This window comes from Balaenoptera ricei, chromosome 21, assembly GCF_028023285.1.
Source record: "Balaenoptera ricei isolate mBalRic1 chromosome 21, mBalRic1.hap2, whole genome shotgun sequence".
Classification (NCBI taxonomy): Eukaryota; Metazoa; Chordata; class Mammalia; order Artiodactyla; family Balaenopteridae; genus Balaenoptera; species Balaenoptera ricei.
This window is the reverse complement of record NC_082659.1, coordinates 23,036,414-23,060,902: the sequence shown is the minus strand read 5'-3', so window position 1 is coordinate 23,060,902 and position 24,489 is coordinate 23,036,414. Positions and strand designations below refer to the sequence as shown.

At 34.1% G+C, this 24,489-nt stretch overlaps 1 protein-coding gene across 1 annotated transcript in view; it reads right to left on the bottom strand.

The window, feature by feature from the left end:
* The window catches only part of TNKS (tankyrase), a 181,763-nt gene that overhangs the window by 150,689 nt on the left and 6,585 nt on the right, over positions 1 to 24,489 (bottom strand). Inside the window, exon 2 of the mRNA XM_059909207.1 lies at positions 5,524 to 5,748. Coding sequence (XP_059765190.1) covers positions 5,524 to 5,748 — 225 coding nt within the window. The remainder of the gene's footprint in view (positions 1 to 5,523; positions 5,749 to 24,489) is intronic.

The window sequence follows — 24,489 nt, the reverse complement described above, 5'->3', positions numbered from 1 at the left end:
CTACTCCGAGATGCCAATAAGAACTAGAGGTTAAGACTACACCAGAACTATAAAGACTGTCTTTGAACTACTTAAACTGCTTATAATTCCTGTCTCAATACTGCGGGAATATGAGAAACTATGACCAAAGCCAGTGACATGAAGAAACAGCTCAAAGAACATCTGTGTGTGTCTTTTGATCTCAGAAGAGCCAAGGGATAGCACAAACCAAAAAAAAAAAAAAAAAAAGTTTAAGTATTACAAATTAATGTCTTCCTTCACAGAAAGATTTCAGGCAACAAGTTATTAAAAATAACCTATTTCCCTAGATTCTAGAAATATACTTCCAAATAGTAGGGGCAAACAATGTTATCACAGAAATAACCATGCATATTTTGGATAATTATTTTCTAATTAAACAAGGTCCACCTGACTTTTAAATCTTAAAAATGAGCCACATAATACATTCAATTTTTCATTATGGGGTAGCTAATTCTTTCATTTTAATTTTTAAAAGTGTATCCTAAGTTATCATAAAGCACTTCAAGCGAGACCCTTAAACCAAAACCTGCTTTCCTGAATTTCTGCAATGTATTGATAATTAAAACTCTAATCTTATTTCACTATAAACTGTGTTTAACCTAAGAATAATTGTCTATTAGATACCTCACCTTATTTTTCCAGTGCTGGGCAGACACCAAATACTTTTTCTATTTTAATTGACAAATTGGACTTCAACCAAAATTGAAAACTTTTGCTTGCCTAAAGACACCATTAAGAAAATGAAAGGCAAAGCACAGATTGGGAGAAAGGATTCACAATATATAAATCCAACACAGGTCTATATCCATAACACAAAAAAGAATTCTCAAAACTCGGGAATAATAAGGAAAAAAAGTCAAAAGATCTGAACAGAGACCTCACAAAAGAATACACATAAATGGGGCTTCCCTGGTGGCGCAGTGGTTGAGAGTCTGCCTGCCAATGCAGGGGACGCGGGTTCGAGCCCTCATCTGGGAGGATCCCACATGCCGCGGAGCGGCTGGGCCCTTGAGCCACAACTGCTGAGCCTGAGCGTCTGGAGCCTGTGCTCCGCAGCAGGAGAGGCCGCGATAGTGAGAGGCCCGCGCACTGCGATGAGGAGTGGCCCCCGCTTGCCGCAACTAGAGAGGGCCCTCACGCAGAAACGAAGACCCAATACAGCCATAAATAAATAAATAAATAAATTTAAAATGCATTAAAAAAATTAAAAAAAAAAAGAATACACATAAATGATCAATATGTACATAAAAATATGCTCAACACATTCAGCCATCAGGGAAATGCAGCTTCTTGTAAAATTCAACATACACTTATCATTCCACCCAGCAATCCCACTCCTAGGCATGTTACTAATAAGTCTTATATCTTACTTGTTTTATCCTTCCGTGGAAACATCATTAATCATCCACTCAAACTTATTTCCTCTTCTTACTACTTAAAAAAATCCAATTTTATTTGGGAAGCAAGGTGCCCAGATGTAGGGGATAAATCATGATTGGTCCTAATTCTGATAATCTCATTCCTGTTTGCCAGTGGTTACTGCAGGGGGATGAACATGTAACCTACTTCTGAAAAATGGGCTCTTAAGAGGAAGTTTTCTGGGAAAGATTTTTCTTCTTAAAAAAAAATCTTAAGTAGAAAAAGCCCTTTTTTTACCTCCTCCTTTCCTGCTTTGGATGTTGATGTGAGAATACGACACTTGGAGCTACTGCTATCACCTTGAAACCAAGAGGGAAAAGCTAACATGTTTGACTATTCTTTAGAGATTGTTGAGACTCCTGAGTCAATCCTGTAACCTCGGGCAGACTTTCTATCATGTGAGTCAATAAGATTTTATTGTTTAAGCGATTATTGATGAGGTATTCTGTTATTTGCAACTAAAGCATCCCAGATAATACACATCCTACTCCATTTCAAGAAAAAGGGCTAAAGACATGAAGAGGCATTTTACCAAAGAGGAGATACAGATGGCAATAAGCATGTGAAGCATCACTAGCCATTAGAGAAGTGTAAATTAAAACGTTGTTGAGCTATTAGGACAGCTAAAATAAAAGATAGTGACAATACCAAATCCGGGCAAGGCTGCAGAGAAACTAGATCTCTCATACATTGCCGTTAGGAATGAAAAATCATGTAACACACTGGAAAATACTATGACAGTTTCTTTAAAAATCTAAACATATACTTACTGTATTACCCAGCAATCACACTCCAGAGCATTTATCTAGAGAAAAGAAAACTCATCTCCACATAAAAAACTGTACACAAATGTTCACAGGAGCTTTATCTGTAATAGCCAAAAAGTAGAAACAACCAAAATGTTCTTCAATTGGTGAAAGGCTAAACTATGGTACATCAACACCATGGCATAATAATCAGCAATTTAAAAAAAAATCTGGAAGGTCAAGTGAAAAAAAAAAAAAGCCAATCTCAAAAAATTATATACTGTATGATTCCATTTACATAAAATTCTCAAAATGGCAAAATTATACACATGAGAACATATTAGTGGTTGCCAGGGGTTAAGGATGTGGGATGGGGAGTAGGTCATTATAAAAGTAGGCTATAAATAAGTAGAATGAGGGGGATCTTTGGGGGAGTCTGATAACATGTTCTGTATCTTGACTGCAGTAGTAGCTACATGAATCTCAACGTGTGATTAATGGCATAGAATTATACACATTGTACCAACACTAGTTTCCTATTTCTGATACTGTATTATGATTCCATAAGATGTAACCACTGGGGAAAACTGGGTGAAGGATACATGGATCTTCTTGTACTAATTTTGCAACTTCCTGTGAATCTATATTTCAAAATAAAAGTTAAAAATACATAATAAATGCCTCTTATTATGTAAAGAGTTCTAAAGAGTCAAATATAATAAAGCAATATGATTTTTTAAGATCTGTGGTTTACTGGGATACACAGCAATCTAGCAAGGGCAACACAACAATCTAGCCAAGATAACATACAGGAGGCTTTCTTAGTTTTATCGACCCATTATGCAAAGATTTATAGATTCAGTTGTATGAGAAATAGATGAGAAATGTATTTTCTATTTAATTTAATAAATATTTTATAATTCTGTGAATATTCTGTATTATTTAGACCTTAGACTCTATAGTATACAATTGATGGTTTCCTAGACCATCCTAGCCTGGTTTCCTAGACCATCCTAGCCAATGTCAACTCATAAGAGGTTAAGAGCTAAAAGCTTAACTTCAACTCCCACCCAAATATCAAACACATTTATGTCCTTATAATGAGTCCCACACAATCTTATTGATCATCATCAACAAAATGGTGACCAATTCTACTATGATCAATGGAACTGAAGATAAAGTGTGATGTGCTGACTTATGACGTGTAAAGCCTTTTGAATCCACAACTGGATGAAACAAATCTACATCTCCAAAGCACACAACATCAGCAAAGACATGCTCCTTTGCAATTTTTAATGGATAAAGTAAGACATCAGTAGTTTTCCGTGGGAAAAAAAATGGTTTAATCACTTCAAGAGGAGAATCTATAATATCAGAATCACAATCATCAATAAAAATATTCAAAAAAATTAATTTTGTACTTAAAAGTTCTTTGGGCAATAAAGAATGCCTATGCTTGCCTGTGGGAGATTTAGGAAAACAAAGTATATAGTTTAGATACAAATATCACTGCACTCAGAATTAGAAAGGCCTCATTCAATTCTGCCCATGCAGGAAAATGACCCAAAAGGAATATTTATAATATAGCTTTATATTAAGAGTTTGGTTTTATATTCTAATGTTTATAGAGGTATATATTTATACTTTTAGTTATGGAATGAATTTTAGTATTTTTATGGTAGGAAATGGGGTGTCTGAAACTAAACCTCAATTTATAACTGACACTCAAAAACCAATAAATGAACGTAGATAAAAGGAGCATTTTCATTATATACTTTTGGGAGGTGGATTTAGGAGGAGGAGAGGAATATTAATTTCAATAAGGTATTAAAAGCACTGATAGAATGAAAAATTCAGAGAGGTACAGGTAGGAAAATAGAACACTGAAGCCTAAAAGGGATAATATTCCAAGAAGGTGAAAACTGTATAAAATTCTATAACTAATGACAGAAAAATCCAATGGATATGACAAAGTGAAGCAAGAAAGGATGAAAGTAGGGAAGTTGAAGGTCTAGAAGATTAGGTAAGAATACATGTCAAGTTCGATAATTGTTATCACTTAGTAACTTATCACAAGTAACTTAAGATGTTTAGTGGTCAGAGACTATGTGGTAAGTTCAAGCTTTTTGGGTTAGTTTTATGAAATGACTTAGTCTAGGACATGGCTGTTTTAGTGAGAGACATAGGAGGAAATGGGTAAATCAAGTGAAAATGGAAGATGTCAAAGATCAAAAAGGATAGGGTGTTCAAAGGGTCACATCAATGGATGGTGAAGTGACAAAGGATAATGACAGAGAATGGGATAAAGAAGTTTTGTCAGGCAATGCAATAATTTGAGGAAAACTAAAAAGTATATTTGAGGCTGGAAGAGATGGCTACGAAGAGGGAGAAAATCTTAATAATGGCACCGCCTCTGTATCTTTAAAAATGACATATCTATTTGAGTTTTATCATAAAAATATCTGACTAAACAAATGGATGCCATTCAGGAAGACAACAATTATGTAAATCAACCTGCCACAGGCTAAACAAACATCCACCACCTTAAGTTTCAAGAAAGAGATGATACACTCAGGAGAAATTATGCTTGTTCTCTAGAAGCTTGTTTTAGATTCAAAATGAAAGAGTTTTATACAATATAGCAAAATCTAAAAAAAATATACTTAGATACATATAAAAGAGAAAGACATGCTGATTGAATACAATTTCATATAATCATAATACTTAAAATCGTTGAAAATTTCAATTTTGTTTGAAATTGCTTTTTCTCTAGACTATGGCACATGTTGAAAATATGAGGCCTTGAACTACTGTATTCAAACCACTCAAAGCTTTTCCAGTGCTAATAAAATAGCTGGTGTTCAATTTTAGTAACATAAAGAAAAAGGTTTTGCCTTAGTACTAGATGACTTTCCTTGAATCAACCTAAAACATCCAAATATATCATCCAGTTCAGTAAGAACTTGTACTTTATAATGGTTCTCATTGATGCTAGGATGGAAAACTTGCAGTCTTTTAAAGAGACTGTAAATTAACTAAATTTGATAGCAGTAATCCATCAAAATTTAGTTCCACACCAGTGGACATTTGTCTCACATTTGGAGAGTTAATGTTGTGAAACTTGTTCTTAACCAACTTTAGATTTCCATCTCTCTACTTTCCCTTGGTGGAAAAGAATTGCTTCTAAGAATAAGAAGTAATAAAGCCTTCTTTATTTATTCTCTGGGAACACTATTTCCACTGCAATAAAAAACAAGGAAGAAGGGTAAATCTTTATTTAAAATGTTACACCTATCAGGTTAATCATACAATTTAGATATCAACAAATAATACTTACCAATACATACATCGATCTTTCCTTTAATAGCAGCTTCATGCAGAGGGGTATAGTTCCAGTTATCCCTGGCATTTGGATCAGCTCCTTGGCACAGTAACAGACTCACAACCTCAGCATGGCCAAAAGAACAGGCATTATGAAGCGGGATGAGACCGCCATCATCACGAGCATGGACATTAGCACCCATCTGCAGTAAGTGTTCTACCACATCCTTCCTTCCAAAACCTAAAACAGAAGAGGGAAAATATTTTATACAGTAAGTCAATTTTGTAAAAAGAACCATTAGAATTCCTTTAACAAATAACAAAAAATAATTAATATCAACAAATATGAACAACTGAAGTACTGTGTTCTATAGCAAAAGGTAAAAAAAAAAAAAAAAAGTTGCCATTCAAATGGATTCTCTCATCTCACAGAACTTAGAACTAAGAAAGCTCTTCCCTTAATTTGCGCGGTTCCTTCAAAAAAACATTTCTTCAACATCTATTATGTGCTGGGCAACTGTGCTAGAAATGTAAAATGAATGAGGCAAGATTCCTGTCCAAGGCATTCACTTTCCCGTCATGCTTCACAAGACAAAATCATATGTATAAAATCCATCTCTATGTTTTAATAAAGGTTATTTAAATACCAATGACAACCAAATCTAAGACAAATCACAACACTCAACATTACACTAGGGCAACTGGAGAAGAACACATGGAAACCAGAAATGTGCGGTGATAGTTTGGTTACAAGATATTTGAAAAGGAAAAAATAAAGATAATGCCATAGTATCTATCCTTGGGACTGGTAGCCAAACTAAGTGAATGGGTAGTTAGGTGAAACAATTCAAGCTTGGATTTACTGAGTTGGAGGAAATTTTATGACAAACAAGTGAGAATGCAGGCATTTGGAAATACAGAGCCAGAACACTGGTGAAAAGTATCACAATTTTCAGACAGAAAAATGGTGGGGGGTTGTCGGAAGAGCTAGAAAAAAATCTAAAGCACTGTAAGGACTAGGCAAGCACTGAGAAAGGTAAGGAAAAGCAAGAAAACACACCATTATGGAAGTCAAAGGGCAACAACACTATGCAAAGTCCAGCGTGATGAGCATTTAGTGAGATCAATGGCGAATGGAAAAGAACAGTCATTTTGACAATTTGAAAGTCATTATAGTACTGTGATGAAATTACAAGCTACACTGCAATGGGTTGAAAAAAAAAAAGGAAACTGCAAATATTAGCATTTTTATCTTTACCAGCTTAATACTTTCATTTATGATCCTTTCTTTCCTACTTTAAATTTAACTAGAACTTAACTGGCTAGGTATCACTACCTCCATGCTATTACTTACCACGCAATGTTGTTAGAAAATGACATCTTAAATAAAACTGAAAAGCAATAAGGGTCATATCTTCCTTTATTTTATGAATATATAAACTAAATAAATGAGAACCATGTGGAAAATAGAAGGAAAAAAAAAAGGTTTATTTCAACGTTATGTCCTCCACACTATCTTTAGAAATCCACTCATTTCAGAAAAGCAGGCTCTAAGAAAAAGTCTTCAAAGTAAAAGATATGTTTCCACAGATATTTATTAGAATTAGGTTTCCGTAGAAAATATCCTTCAAGTAAAGTTGAAAATTTTGGGTGAAAAGAAGTCAATTTCATATTAGTAATTGGAACACCAAAAGTATAGGGTACATGCTAATGTAACTATCACCATCTTGCTGTTTCTTTAATATCTGCCAAACTTTACAGATATTACATTCTGTTTAATTCTCTGACTTCAATGTGCTTCCTGCCTCTACTATCACAGCCCTACTCTCCCACTGGGCCACAGGTGCTTTCTTTACCCATGAAGATTTAGTGATTTTCCTGCTTTATAGATCTGAGTAAAGCCTGAGTGCAAACTCACCCTAATCAGTGCATTAACAATGTTTGAGAACTAATTTCTTTTCTTCACTAATAAATAAAGATAAAATAAGATACTTCTTAACGTATCAATTGGCACTTTAAAAGATATACGTTATAACTTTGAAGCAAAATAGCAAAGAGTGCGTTTACTTTTTACTAAAACTTTTAGATCTAAAATATAAAATAAAACAAAACAGAACAAAAATGCTTGGTATCAGCAAGAAAGTGAAATGGAACTGTGCTCACATACTGATAATGTGAATAAAAACTGGTATGACATTTTAGAAAAAAATGTAGCACTATCATGAATAGCCTTAAACAAATATACTCTCTGACTCAACAATACCTCTTTTCAAACTTTATCATTTAAAAAAAGATTCATATATGAACAAATATTTTGCATCAAGAATATTTATCATAATATATTAGAGTGATGTGGCCACAAGCTAAGGAATGCTGGCATCCACCAGGAATAGTCAAGGAACAGATTCTCCTAGAGCCTGGGAGGGAGCACAGACCTGCCAACACCTAGATTTTGGCCCAGTGATACTGATTTTGGATTGACAGCCTCCAGAACTGTGAGAGAGAAGAATTTCTTTTAAAGCCATAGAGTTTGTGGTAATTTGATACAGCAGCCACAGGAAACTTATACAGGTAGTTTAGAACAAATTATTCCTAAAGTCTATTTTGTTTTAAAAGTGTTAGAATCATACAATTTGCTTTGTAAAGTGGAGGGAAAGTAAGGGATAAATATTTCCATGCAATAGTTTGGCTACCCCTATTGTATGTTTTTTCTTTCTTTTAAAATAGAAGTGAAGGAAATTAAATATTACAAATCCAAAGTTATCTATGGGAGGGAACAAACAGTATTATATTAACTTATTTTGCAGAGAACTAAATTTTGCTGTGTTATTGTAAGTAATTTTATGGCCAACTTCTTTTGCAGGTACTTGTAGACCATATTTAGCTACATCTAAACAAATTGGAAAATGGTGAGAATAAACATAAAGAGAGTCATCTTCAGAGTAGTTTTTGGAGTTCTATGCTCATTCCCTGAATCTTTGGTGGCAAGGAAATTCTTCATTTGGTGCTATGTTGGGGCCCGTGAATCCTTATTAAGTGGTCTTGTGGAGTCATGTGGAGGAATGTGAATGCATTTGGTCCCAGAGATAACTGTAGATAGAAGTCATACACCTGGATAAGCCACTTTTAACAGTTTCACTAGAATTTTGTGTTATGATAGGAACTTGCAGTCACATTAATGTTGGTGTACAAATGTAACATGTATTCTCCCCTCCTTTTAGATTTACTTGTATGTGTAATACTGGGTCTAAAATTATCGTATTAAAACAGTATAAATTGAATGCTTACTAAAAAAAAAAATATTTATCATAACATTATTTATAGAAAATCATGGAAATTAGATGCCCAACAATAAAGACTCTGTTAAGTGAATGATGAAATGATGGTTTTTGATATAATACCATCCTGTATTAAAAGGATGCTAGAACACTGTGAAGGTACTTAATGTCACTGAGTCATACACTTTAAAATGGCTAAAATGGTATTTTATTTTTAAATTGCTTAAAATAAACAAAATTTTAACATTTTAAAATTCATATTTTACCACAATGAAAAAAATCACCAAAAAAGATATAGACCATACACACACACACCAGGATATTATAGAAAATTCAACAACATAGATTTTTTTTTAGATCAATCAGTCTTTTAGATTAAAAATATATAAAACAAAATATAGGAGAAAAAAATATATATATATTTGATACATAGATGGGTAGAAAAAGAGACTAAATCACTAAGTAGCAGAAGTATGGAATTTTTTTCTTTTTGATTATCTGTTTTCTTAATTATTATATAAAAACATAATTTTGTATAAAATATATGTGGGTGTACACATAGAAGTTTACAAAAGAAGGTAGAGGTGAACAGTCAAAATCAGTAAAGATACATTTTATGTGGCAATTATGAAGTCAACTCTTCTAATTTGATTTTGTATTAAAATACATTATTAAATCAGAGGTTTTGTTATCTATGAAACAAATAAGTCTCCTATTTAAGGTACTATAATTTAGAAAACCATACATAAAAAGTTTATCAAAACATATACTCTACCTGTACTGTTAAGTACAAATCATAATTGGTCATTCACCATTCTATCCATGTTGAATGCATATGCATTATTTTTCACACATAAAGAGAATTCATTATCTCTGATGGTTATATAAGGCCTTTGTTTCATAACCAAGGTTTGTAGTCATAATTATCTCTATAATTGATTTGTTTATTTGGGTCTAAAGAACCAAAGTAAAAATAATAATTAGGGTCAGTTCAAAGGACTACATAGAAGTTGAAGTAATGTATCAGTAACTAACTCAAAGAAACAGTCCCTAAGTGAAAGCATTACAGACATACTGCAGACAAGATTTTCAGCGTCGCAGTTCATCAAGCTAGCACACGTTTAAAAAAGTTAAGTCACAGTTTTTAAAAGGAATATTGCTACATATATATATATATATATATATATATATATATGTATATTTATGGTTCAGTATTATGAAGTACAAAAGGAAAACCAATGAACCATCGCCCTCTGATCCAAAGGTTGTTAAAAATTAAGACAGAGTAATACTCTGATTTTTACCAACAAAACAGTATATGCTATAACACTTCCAATCTGAGAGCTGTACAACAGGTATAATTTAGCTTTTACAGAAAAATTCTTTTTGCTTAAAGTACATGCCCTATTCTTGACAACAATAAAAATAACAATAATAATGCTAAGTAGCTAACATTTAGTAAGCTCTTATGTGTGTCAAGAAGTATGCCAAATGCTTGACAAGCATTAGCTCCTGTGATAACACCCTGTGAGAGATACCATTACCCTCATTTTACTGCTGAAGAATTCTTTCCCTCAGTCCTGATATGCATGAACTGTACTTCCAAACACACATCTCAAATCTGCCTACTCCCCAGTGCCACCAGCTTGGTTTCAAGTTCCACAATCTCTTGTCTAGACTTCAGCACGTAACCTTCTGTTTGTCTCTCTACTGTCACAGCTGCTGCCCGACAATTCATCCTTAACAGAGTAGACAGAGTGATCTTTTCAAGGCACATATCAGATTAGGTCACTTCCCTACTTAAAATCCTGCAATGGATTCCAATAACACACATAAAATATTACTAAAATCTCCTTATGAGCTAACAAGGCTCTATGTGAGCTGGCCACTCTCACCTCTCCCATCTCATTGAGCTTTACTAACCCTGTCTTCCACTTTTTGTTCCCTGTATATGACAAACTTATTTCAGTCTAGAGGACTTTGCACTTGCTGTGTGCTCTGCCTGAAGACCTTGGACCCAGATCTTCACATGCTTAGCTCCTTCTGTCATCCAATTCTCAGCCAAAAGATAACAACTAGGAGAGATTTTGACTGACTACTCAATTTCAATTCACCCACGCACGCACACACATTCTTCCATCATTGTTTTCAACATGAGTTCTTTACATATTTTGGATATTAACCTTTTACCAGAAATATCATTTGCAAATATTTTCTTTCACTCAGTAGTTTGCCTTTTCATTTTGTTGATGGTTTCCTTTGCCATGAAGAGGCTTTTTAGTTTGATGTAGTCCCACTTGTTTATTTTTGCTTTTGTTGCTTTTGCTTTTGCTTTTGCTTTTGTTGCTTTTGCTTTTTGTCAGAGTCAAAAATCATCACTAAGACTTATGTCAAGGAGATTACCACCTATGTTTTCTTCTAGGAGCTTTATGGTTTCAGGTCTTACATTCAGGTCTTTAATCCATTTTGAGTTAATTTTTGTGTATGGTGTAAGACAGTGGTCCAGTTTCATTCTTTTCCACGTAGCTGTCCAATTTTCCCAATGCCATTTATTGAAGAGACTGTCCTTTCCTCATTATATTTTATTGGCTCCTGTCATAAATTAATTGACCATATATGCATGGGTTTATTTATGGGCTCTCTATTCTGTCCATTGATCTATGTGTCTGTTTTTATGCCAATACCATACTGTTTTAATTACTTTACCTTTGTAATGTAGTTTGAAATCAGGGCGTGTGATGCCTTCAGCTTTGTTCTTCTTTCTCAAGACTGCTTTGGCTATTTGGAGTCTTTTGTGTGATTCCATACAAATTTGAAAATTGTTCGTTCTATTTCTGTGAAAAATACCATTGGAATTTTTATAGGGGTTGCATGTAATCTATATATTGCTTTGAACAGTATAGACATTCTAACAACTTTAATTCTTTCAATCCATGAGCACAGAATACCTTTCCATTTATTTGTCTTCTTCAGTTTCTTTCATTAATGTCTTACAGTTTTCAATATACAGGTCTTTCACCTCCTTGGTTAAATTTATTCCTAGGTATCTTATTCTTTTTGATACAATTGTAAATCGGATTGTTTTCCTAATTTCTCTTTCTGATAGTTCATTATTAGTGCAAAGAAAGGCTACAGATTTTTATGTATTGATTTTATATCCTGCAACTTTATTGAATTTTCTTATTCTAAAGCTTTTTGATGGAGCCTTTAGGATTTTCTATATATAATACGCCATCTGCAAATTGTGACAATTTTACTTCTTCCTTTTTAATTTGGATGACTTCTAGTTCTTTTTCTTGTCTAACTGCTCTGGCTAGGACTCCTAATGTTATGTTGAATAAAAGTGGCAAGAGCAGACATCCTTGTATTATTCCTGATCTTAAAGGAAAAGCTTTCATCTTTTCACCATTGAGTATGACGTTAGCTGTGGGCTTGTCATATATGGCCTCTATTATGTTGAGTTATGTTCCCTCTATACCCACTTTGTTGACTGTTTATCATAAATGGATTTGAATTTTGTCAAATGCTTTTTCTAATTATCCCCTTTTCTTGCTGGCAAACAGAAACTCAATTTTGCTCAGGAATTGGACAGACAATATACGCTAAGAGAAGGCAATCCTTTCCCCAGTCCAGGGAGTGACTCCTGATTCCTCTAAGCTAGAAAGGTGATTTTATTCCTCTCTGTCAGTGACTGGCAATGAGACAGAAGGGAAAATCTAGAAACTTCTGAAAAGATTTTTCTCCCCATTAAGAGAAGGTGTATGAAGGAAGAGGGTCCCTTTCTCTTCTCTCCTTTCCTCTCTATTTTTAGAAAATTTCTCATAAAAGGTGGTGACATCTGGAGCCACTGAAACCATGATGAGAAGGTCAAGAGAATTATGAAAATAATGGCATAGATACTTCCTATGCTCATAAGGTACTGGACCAACTCTTGAACTTCCTACCTCTAGACTTGTCAAGCAGGAAATAAATGTCCTTAGGCTTTAAGTTTCTGTTAGTTGAGTTCTGGAATATCTATAGCTGAATCCATGCAAATTGATACAAACATCTGTTCATATATTTACTGACAATTCAAGTTTCATCTGTCAGCTATCAGACAGATATCTTGGCCCAATTTTTCATTTGTCTTTTTTTTATTGTTTTGTAGGAGTTCTTTATATATTCTGAATACCAATCTTGTGTTGGTTATATGCATTATAAATATATTCTCTGTGTTTATGGCTTGTCTTTAAACGTTGTTTACATTGTGTTTGATTTCATACAAGTTTTAAACAATCTTTCCCTACATACATAGGAAGCATGGTTTGTGCTTCCTATGTGATCTTTAAAGTATCTTTCCTATTCACATACTTTCCTACATTTTCTTTTAGATTACTTTTATAATCTTGCTTCTCACATTTAGATCTTTTAAGTATGGTGTGAGTTAAAGATCTAATTTTATTTTTTTCCATATCTTTTCTCTTCCATCAGTTTGTTTGTTCAATAGTTTAACTTCAAAATAAGCCTAGATATTGAGTAGGGCAATGTCAATCCACTCTGCTCCTCTTAAAAAATTATCTTGGCTATTACTGTTTTTTGATGTTCAATATAAATATCTTCAAGTTCCATGAGAAGCTGTTGGAAATTGGTTTTTTTTAAAGCTTACTGATTAGAATTAATTCTGGAAAGTTGAAAATTTTAAATACTGAGTCTTCTAATCCATGTGTATGATATACCTCTCCTTCAATTGAGGTCTCCTATGTTCTTCTATTTTGTGTTTTCCTCCATTAATACCCTATGCATATCTGTCAAGGATTATTGGGTATTTTACGGTTTTCATTGCTTTGGGGATGGAAGGGGCAGTGGTGCATTAGGAAAGGTCAGTAAAACCAGATCACGCAGAACCTCTGAGTCATAAGTAACAGAGTCTGAATTTGAGCAGGGCAAGCAAGTAGCAATAAAAAGTTCACACTGATGAATTGTTCTTCCCCAACCAAACTAAGTAATAGGAACCTCTTTTGTAAATTTCAGCACATTCTTTCCCCTAAGCAGTAGGAGAAACAATTACATTATTTCACATACTCAAAGAAATTTTAAAATATACTATGTGGAAAGCATTGTGCTGGCACTGGAGGAAAACCTAAATTCATAACACATTACCTAAACCCAATATACACAACAATTTTCTTATTCTAATGTTAGAGTTTCAATTAAAACCACTCAAAAACGTTTCAATATCAAATGTAAGGTCACTGGTGTCTATTCACTAGGTCTGAGTTTATAGAGACAGTAATTTGTTTCAGTTGTGTTCAGCATTTTAAACTGCTTAAACTTAAAGCTTCAAAGGAACAATCTTGGGCAATATTAAATCTTGTAAATAACAACAATGCATTCTAAAATTTAATAAAAGGAGAAAATCCTAAAGTGTTTGGAGTATTAAAAAGTGATGTTTTTATTTACAGTAGCAAAGTCATAGCTTAAAGACTCTTTCGACCTAACTGGACTGTCAGCAAAGCCACAAGCACTGTATATCATTTGAACTGCTAAATTCATCGACTTACACTTATAAAAGAGAAAATTTATACTGCAGCTCTTACATTTACTTATTTATAATTTTTTTCCTTAAGTGCAAAAAAATTATACTCAAAAGACTGAAGTAACAATAAAATAAGTTTGGGACTGTCTAGAAAAATAACTCATGAATTTTATATATATATATATATATATATATATATATATATATATATATATATAAAAATAATATCTATTTTCCTGACACAGAAGAAATAACGGAAAGTAAGTTGGGGAAGATAAAAAGGTACTTGGTGACAGATGAGATGTGTTCACTGTTCTCTCAAAAAACATTAGGAAAAACCTGAACCTAAAATATCAGAATAACCTGGTTACTTTCTTAAGCATACCAATCCACCTCCACCCCCGTAAAAACATTAAAAAAAAAAAAAAAACCTTAACAATGACAATAAAATTACTTTCAATGAAACAAAATTCAGCCATGACACATTTATGCAATAGCTGTTAGGTTCCTAAAGTAACTTTTCTTTCCCAGCTAACAAAGTCATCATTCACCAATTTAATACCAGTAGTTCCAGATATCCGTGAGCATCTCTAAAAGTTCATTAAACACAGTAACTTATAATTGTACTGAATTAAAAATTAATAAATGATGTTGGGAAAACTGGACAGCTACATGCAAAAGAATCAAACTGAACTACTTTCTCACACTATATACAAAAATAAATTCAAAATGGTTAAACACTTAAACGTAAGACCTGAAACCATAAAGCTTCTAGAAGAAAACACAGGCAGTACACTCTCTGACATCAGTCTTAGCAATAGGGATATGTCTCCTCAGGGAAGAGAAACAGAAGCAAAAGTAAACAAATGAGACTACATCAGACTACAAATTTTTGTACAATGAAGGGAACTATCAACAAAATGAAAAGGCCACCTACTGAATGGGAGAAGATATTTGCAAATGATGTATCTGATAAGGGGTTAATATCTAAAATATACAAAAAACTCATACAACTCAACATTAAAAAAACAAACAACCCAATTTTTAAAATGGGCAGAGGACCTGAACAGACATTTTTCCAAAGAAGACATACAGATGGCCAAGAAACACATTAAAAGTTGTTCAACATCCCTATTCATCAGGAAAATGCAAATCAAAACCACTATGAGCTATTACCTCACACCTGTTGGAATGGCTATTATCAAAAAGACAACAAATAACAAGTGTTAGTGAGGATGTGGAGAAAAGGGAACTGTTCTGTAGTGCTGGTAGGAATGTAAACTGGTGTAGCCAATATGGAAAACAGTATGGAGGTTCCTCAAAAATACTACCATATGATCCAGCAATTCCACTTCTGGGTATTTTTCTGAAGAAAACAAAAACACTAAATCAAAAAGATATATGCATCACTATGTTCACTGCAGCATTATTCACAATAGCCAAGACATGGAAGCAACCTAAGTGTCCATCAAGAGATGAATGGATAAAGAAGGTATTATACACACACACACACACACACACACACACACACACACAGAGGAATATTACTGTGCCATAAGAAAAGAAGAAAATTTTGCCATTTGTGACATGGATGGATGTAGAAAGTATTATGCTAAGTGAAATAAAGTCAGACAGAGAAAGACAAATATCGTTATGATTTCACTTACATGTAATGTAAAAAACAAAACAAATGAACAAATATAACAAAACAGAAACAGAGTCGCAGATACAGAGAAAAAACAGGTGGTTGCCAGAGGAGAAGGGAGTTGGGGGATGAGGGAAATTAAGAGATACAAATTTCCAGGTACAAAATAAATGAATCATAGGGATGAAACGTACAGCATAGGGAATTCAGTCAATAACAATGTAATATCTTTGTATAGTGACAAATGATAACTGATTATTTTGTAATGTATAGAAATATCGAATCACTATGTTGTGTACCAGGAACTAATATAATGTCATGGGTCAATTGTATTTAAAAAGTAAACAAGGACTTCCCTGGTGGCACAGTGGTTAAGAATCCGCCTGCCAATGCAGGGGACGCGGGTTTGAGCTCTGGTCCGGGAAGATCCCACATGCCGCTGAGCAACTAATAAGCCCATGCTCCACAACTACTGAAGCCCGCGAGCCACGACTACTGAAGCCCGTGCACCTAGAGCCTGTGCTCCGCAACAAGAGAAGCCACTGCAATGAGAAGCCCGCACACCGCAATGAAGAGCAGCCCCCGCTCGCCACAACTAGAGAAGGCCCACGCGCAGCACGAAGATCCAACACAGCCAAAAATAAATACATAAATAAATAAATTTAAATAAATAAATATTTTTAAAAGTAAACAAACTCATAGTAAAAGAGATCAGATTTGTGGTTATCAGAGGTATCGGGGGTGGCAGGAGGGGGAGCTGGATGAAAATCGTCAAAAGGTACAAGTTCTAGTTATAAGATAAATAAGTACTAGGGATGTAATGTACAACAGGACAAATAGAATTAACACTGCTCTGTGTTATATATGAAAGTTGTTAAGAGAGTAAATCCTAAGCATTCTCATCCAAGGAAAAAATATTTGTTTCTTTTTCTTTTATTTTTTATCTATATGAGATGACAGATATCCACTAAACTTATTGTGGTACTCATTTCATGATGTGCGTAAATCAATCATTATGCTGTACATCTGAAACTATACAGTGCTATATGTCAATTATATCTCAATAAAACTGGAAGAAAAAAAATCTGAATCACACCTGTCTTGGCTGATGTGCAGGAGGCAACCTCAAAATTAGGAGTACCTAGCAGAGCAGACCCATCTTAACATGACGGGTAATTCTACTAACTTTTTTGTACAGGCCTATCTTCTAGTCTTTTAAACTTTTCAGTTTTACTACTTTTTATGAAGGAAATTATATGCCACAGTATTATGCTCTAAGCTGGGAGTTGGGGAAAGTCTTGAAAGTCTTGTGATATATTCTTTAAAATGTCAAAGGTTTTCTATACACTGGGTTAAATTTATGCAGTCCAATATACACAGAACTGTAGGTACCTAATAATAGATTTCTGCTTACTTTATAAGAAATGTTCTGTGACAAAGAAACATGCATTTTCTACTTAACATTAGTCATCATTGCTTCCTCTTCTAACTCTATTAGCCTTTAAATAAAGAACTATTTTACACTTCATTAGATCAGAAGTCATGGTTAAGACTTATAAGAGAGTATATTCCCTGTTATTTCTAAAATAACAGTTTAGAAAACAAACTACAAAATGACTTCTATAAAGCAATGAAGTTGCATATATTTTTCATTTGTCAAAGGTGGACTCTGACCAATTAATTTTTCCATTTTCTAGAACCTGATTTAGAAAGGAAAACATTTATACTCAGATAAAAGAAGTATTTCATTAGCAAGCACAGTTTAAAATGTGTGGTTTTTCCAAAAACATCGGGAAATCACCAGCAGCAAAAGGGTAAGAGACAAATCCCAGATTCCAGCTAAAAAAAACAAAACAAACAAAAAAACACTGTAAGAAATCATTCCTCCTTGGGAAGAAAAAAAAAAATGGTTGGGTGCCATTGTGGGAAGAAACGTCAGCTTAATTGCAGAAGATCAGTTATCTGGGACAGAAGATAGGCCAGAGGAAAGTGATCTGTGTCCTTTTCACTCCTCAACATTATCACATTGTCCCCTGTGCTGTGGAATATGAAAGCAGTATCTACAGCACACCTCTAGCCAAAAGAGAAGGGGTAACCCCAAGGTAAAATACTGGAACTTGGCTGAGGTGGGAAGCAAAGTACATGTGGACTCCCAATTAGGCAATTACACGACGGTGATAGCACTCACCTCGTGTAATTGCTCAGTGAAATCCTGAACAACTAGGATGTAACCACCATCCAGAGCCTCTCTACCCTGAGGCATGTCCCTATTTGCCTCAGACCACGTGGAGAACCAAAACCTAGAACACAGGTTTCTCACCGGTCCTAAACCGGACCCCCATCAAAACTCATCCTCCCAAACAAAGGAAATATTGGCCCAAATAGCTGTTAGTTCCAAGGGAATATAAGCTCACAGCAGAAAATAATAAGATGTCTGAGGAGTGCAAGTACCATGAAAGAGCAAATGAAAGCAGAATTAACAGACCAAAAAAAGACATTTAAAATTGGCAAATTAAATGTTGCTAGAGAAAAACTGGAGAACACTGAAAACACGAGAACAAAAATCTACCAAGTAAAACCAAATGGAAATATTATCATGAAAAATATAACAGGAGAAATAAAGAATACAATAAATTGACTGAATAATAATAGAAACAAAGGAGAAATTCCTGAGGAAAAACTGGTAGAAGAACTTTCCCAAAAAATATCTGGGGCTTCCCTGGTGGCACAGTGGTTGAGAATCTGCCTGCCAATGCAGGGGACACGGGTTCGAGCCCTGGTCTGGGAAGATCCCACATGCCGCAGAGCAACTGGGCCCGTGAGCCACAACTACTGAGCCTGCGCATCTGGAGCCTGTGCTCCGCAACAAGAGAGGCCGCAATAGTGAGAGACCCGTGCACCGCGATGAAGAGTGGCCCCCGCTTGCCGCAACTAGAGAAAGCCCTCGCACAGAAACGAAGACCCAACACAGCCAAAAATAAATAAATAAATAAATAAAAATTTTAAAAAAATATATCTGAAAGGGATAAATAGAAGCAGAGAATGAGAAGAAACAGGTAAGACAGAGGATTGGAAGAGAGGAAAGATATACGTAGAAATAATGACAGGATGTCTCATAATTAAAGGAAAATGTAAAATTTCAGATTAATAAGAGTTCATGAAGTACCAAAGAGAATGGACACAAAAATGCAAATTCCTAGACTACTCCAGACCAACTGAATGAGAAACTTGGGAGTGTGGCCTAGCAACCTGTTTTAACAAAGCTCTTCTGGTGACTCTGATGCAAAGTTTGAGAACCATAGCTCTAGTGCTTCTGGAAGTTTATAATCCTCTGAAAATTACATGTAAAATTTGCTATTTAAGTATATCTTTCTGGGGAAAATGTCCATACCTATTATCAGATTCTCAAAAGAATGTTAACAAAATTAATATCTATTTGTATTAGCTCCGCAGTTTTCAAAGTGTGGTCCATGGACCCCTGGTGGTCCCTGAGACACTTTCTGGGGGTCTGAGAAGTCAAAACCATTTACAAAATAATATTAAGATGATTTTAGCTTTCTTACTGTCAAGACAGTTATAGTGCAAGATCTTATAACATCACGTGTTGAACATTTGGAAAATGTACTCATGGTGCTCATGATAGTGCAAAAGCAATGGTAGGTGAAACTGCTGGCATCTTGGCGTGAACCAAAACAGTGGCACCAAACTATACAGTCATTGTATTCTGTAGAGTTGACATATATGGACATATATTAGTCATTGAATTTTTCACCGCCAGGCCCTCACAGTTTAAAAAAAAAAAAAAAGCCACCAGTTTCACTTAAGAATGTCCTTCATGAAAATGTAAATATTATTAATTTTATTAAATTCCAACCCTTGAGTATATATCTTTTTTAGTATTCTTGTGGCAAAATAAGAAATACACATCAAGCACTTCTGCTACACACCAAAGTATGGTTGTCTTGAGGAACAACACTTATGAGACTGTTTGAGCTCAGTCTGACCTGTGTATTTGGTAAACATTTTCTCAAGAATGAACAAAGTGAGCCTGTCACCTCAAGGAAAACAACAAACAGTATTTGCTCCCAATGATAAAATTTGAGCTTTCAAGCAAAAAATGAGAATTTTGTAAAACTTACATCTGCCACCATGAGCTTAACAGTTTCTCGATACTTAAATGTGTATAGCTATAAAATCCATTTATATAAGATAGACCAATGGATTTCATTTCATACATAACAGAGTATGAAAAATTTATTGATATGGCTTCAGATTCCACATTGCAACTAACCTTTAAGAAACTACTACTTGTCAAGTCTGGGTGTAGTATCAAACAAAAAATTCTAAGATTATCTGAAAATGCTATTAAAATATTCCTTCCTTTCCAACTACATATCTGTTTAAAGCAGGATTTTCTAAATATACTTCAATCTACATAATAAAGCACAACAAATGGCATGCAGAAGCAGATGAGAATTTGCCTGTTTTCTATTAAGTCAGACATTAACGTGACTAGCAAAGTGTAAAATAATGCCTCTCTTCTCATTAATCTTTGTTTTAGGAAATAGTTACTTTTCATTGAAAGTGTGATTTACTCTAACATAGAATAGAATTTATTATTTTTTTATTTTCTCAGTTTTAATTCTTAATATGATAAATCTCCATCGATATAATATACATAAACAAAAACTCTTCTAATTATTTTTATGAGTGTAAAAGAGTCCTGAGATCAAAAGTTTGAGAACTACTGCATTTTGACTATAAATTTTTGCAAGGGCAGGCACTGACGCCATTCCATCATTTTGCTCCTTATAGCACTTATATTTATTGAGTTGTCATTGAACTACTATAAAACCTTAGGATTCATGCCAGATTCCTGAAAAAACAGACCAAAGGGGGAAAACACACTATGAAATTGTCTCAATGACTGTTAATTAAACAAGCTGCATGAAGTTCTTTTGAATTTCCATAAACACCTCATGAATACTTAGTTTCATACTGCCAAAGGACCACAATGACTCTCAAAAATGTGAATTAACAAAAGAGATGAAAGGGTATCCTCAATGTAGCGCTGCTAAATATGCTACTTTCCATATTTCATGTTGGTAATATTAAGAAATGAGTTATCTCTAAGGACAATAGAGAGACCATAATGCACACATTTTAAATTTTAAAAATTTTAATTGTGGTAAAATACCTTTAACATAAAATTTACCATCTTAGCCATTTTAAACTATCAGTTCAGGGGCATTAAACTTTCAAATTGTTGTGACTCCCATATGCTTTATTTACTGTTCAAAATGGCTTTTTTCTTGACTGTTTCCATGAATCAAAGCATACAGCAGCTTATCTTTGAGATTTTTTAACAGATTTAAGTAGTTTTTTAAAGAAAGGAATTGCTAAGATATCCTTCTTCCATTAAACTATGAGGTTCTTCAAAGATTACTTCCAATCACACTTTTTATGTTTAATTAGCAACTGATCAAAAGATCAGAGTCCAATATTCTATTAATCACAAATGTTCCAACAGCCTACTTACTAAAAGCACGGTCTCAATCAAATCCTAGTCATGTTTTAAGAGAGCATCTATACGCAGTTTTGCTTTATTTTAAATGCCTAGGAAAAAAGCTAGGGGAAAAGATGCCAAAATGACTATTATTAGCTGCACTGGGGTACTGAGATGATGAACTACTTTCTACTGAACTTTCCAAAATATGTACAATTACTTTTATTTTCAGAAAACAAATTTGAGAAGGCAATAACAAACTGTCAAATTATAAAATGACTCAAAAGAGTTGATTTCTTACTGCTACCAACTTTCTATTTGAGTAGGATTACCCAAACAATTTTAGGACAGTCAGATAGGGGTTTAAATCTGGCTCCATCACTTAACAGCTATGTGACCTTAGACAAGACACCCTGAGTCTTGGTTTTTTCATCTGTAAAACAGAGTTAAAACCTATCTCGTGTGATTGCTGTAAGGATTAAATAACACAGGGAAAGTGCAAAATTCACTTGAAAGCTTTTTTGTTGTTATTTTTATTAGTTTTTACTATTACTTAGCAACAATATCAATACTAAATTTATTCATTTATATGCCAACAGAGCAGTGAAAGCACTTTGATGACAAAGAACTAGACTAATATATAAGAATTACCATTTACACATTTAAGAAAGACAGAATATAAGAAATCAGAAGTGTTAACTTACAAAGTTCATCTGCTCAAATATTTATAGAGCACATACCATGAACATTTCACTAAATTAAACACTGAACTTCTCCTATTATTTACCTCAAATTTATCTGCTTTCATAAAATTCCAACAAGGTAACAGCTACACTTTCCTAATGTTAAATTCTGTGGATTTTTTTGGGGGGGGAAGGGCAACCAAGTTTTTGATAGCTTGCTAAAAGTTTTTTAATTAGCCCAAAAGGTTTTTTTGTTTCTTTTTTTCCAAAAGAGAACATTTTCCTGCAAAGACAAAAGCATAGCTTGGCATCTCTTCTCAAGATATTAGAAAAAAATAGCTAAAATGTAGCTATCAACTGTAATCCCATGTCATTTCTTTCTAAAAAACCCATTTTCCGTTGTCAACATGAGAACAACCTGAGTTTTGGAAATGGAGAACTGCATATCTTATTTATTAACAAGATGGATGAGAACGTCAAAATGGTTTCTATGGTTGGTGGATATACCAGAATGAAGGCATCTGATCTTTATGGCTCATAATATACATACATATATCCTAGTTTTTCCAAAGCATTACAGCTGGGCATCAGGAGGTTTAGGTTATTTTAAAACCATACCTGATGATACAGGGACCTTGGCTTCAAAGATCTGGTCAATCACTAAATTTAAAACAATTTTTTTTTCAGTTTGTAGTTAATAAAGATCGTCTGCTTCATTTTTTTTTTAAATCTACCGCAATGAAAAAAGTTGCAAGTCCACACAAACAAACCAACAAACATCTGCCACCAACCATTAGTTTAGTGTTCTACTGAAAAGGCAAAAGGGAGAGGAAAATTTACATCACTTTATTTCCCCTTTTTCTACAATTAAAACAAAAATGACAAATCTTAACTGAATAGGGAGCTGATACATTCCAAAAAAAGTCTCAAAAAAAAAAAAACAGGTTTACGCTCACACTACTTTAATTTTAATTTTATACACAGATTCCTGAACCAACAGGCAAAACAAGTTTCCACTTGACAAAGAACCCAGCAATTCACTGCAGGGAAAAGCAATCCTGAATATCTGATGAAGCCTTAAAAGGAAAACCCAGTAGGCACACAAAAACAAAACACTCATAACTTTCCTCAATCACTCAAAATCAAATGATTTTTAGAAAATGAACCTCAAAGTTATCTTGAGCACCTAGGCTTTAGTATAAATCCCCAAAACACCCACACTACTCAGTTCTTATTATGAATCCACATTGACGATACAGGTATTAGGCCCCCCAAGATCAGAGCTACATCCCACGTTTCTTAGTGTTCCCGTCAGAAGAATAAACATAGACCAAAGTAACTTCAAGTACCCTGACATACAGGAAAAATAAGAATTTAAGAGGCTCTTGTGTCTTCAATCGTATCTCACACATATTTTACAATCAACTACCAGAAACATTTCTTTGTCCATGAAGCAAAAGCAGGCTATTAAACACATTTAAGAATAAGCTACGCTAGTGTTTTCAACTGCATTTCACCACAAGACTCATGATGATGTTGATTCCTTCCTAAAACCTAATACTAAAAAAAAATACATTTTCTTAGCATGATTTACATTCCTTGACCACTTTTCTTCTCCTGGGCTCTAAGCTTAAGATACCATTTTTTTAAAACATATTTACGCTCACAACTTGGTCCTTAAAGGTATGTCTTCTATTCTCCAGATATATTTCTCTGGCCTTTCAACTGCCAAAGAATCACGTCTGGTTTGGAAGGAAGGCACACCTAGCCCGTGACCTATTCAGTTCCTTGGGAACAAAAGGGATGACCCAGGGGAGGAAAAATAAGGCAGGTGACTAAACTTCTTGTAATTAAAACTTCTATGTAAATAGACTATGAGGAAGACATCTTATCTATAAAACGCCCTTAGCATAATGTCTCTGGTAAAGGCTCTCTAGAAAGTGGCATGTAGGCTATATAAACTAAGATATAAAATGATGTTTCATAATTTAAATGCTACTACTGTAAGAGATGATCCTGCAAACCTTCCTGTGAGACTTCATCTATTCTAGGTCAGACCTGCATATCCAACATGAGGAGGAAGGACAAGGGGAGTTACCCTCAACATCTCAGATCTCTATTTTTATCCTTGAAATTACTTAGCAATTAATTTCTGTAAAAATGAGCGGTAGAAAAAAAATGAGGTCAAATCCCATGCAAAGTTCTTATAAGAAGAATTTGAGCAGAATAGCATTCCTATAGACAATATACTAGAAGAAAATGCCCAAAAAGACAAAATTATGCTCTACTATTTCAATATTAGCTAAAAGACAATGTGAAAATGATGTAAGATATGAAAAACTAGCATATGTGAAT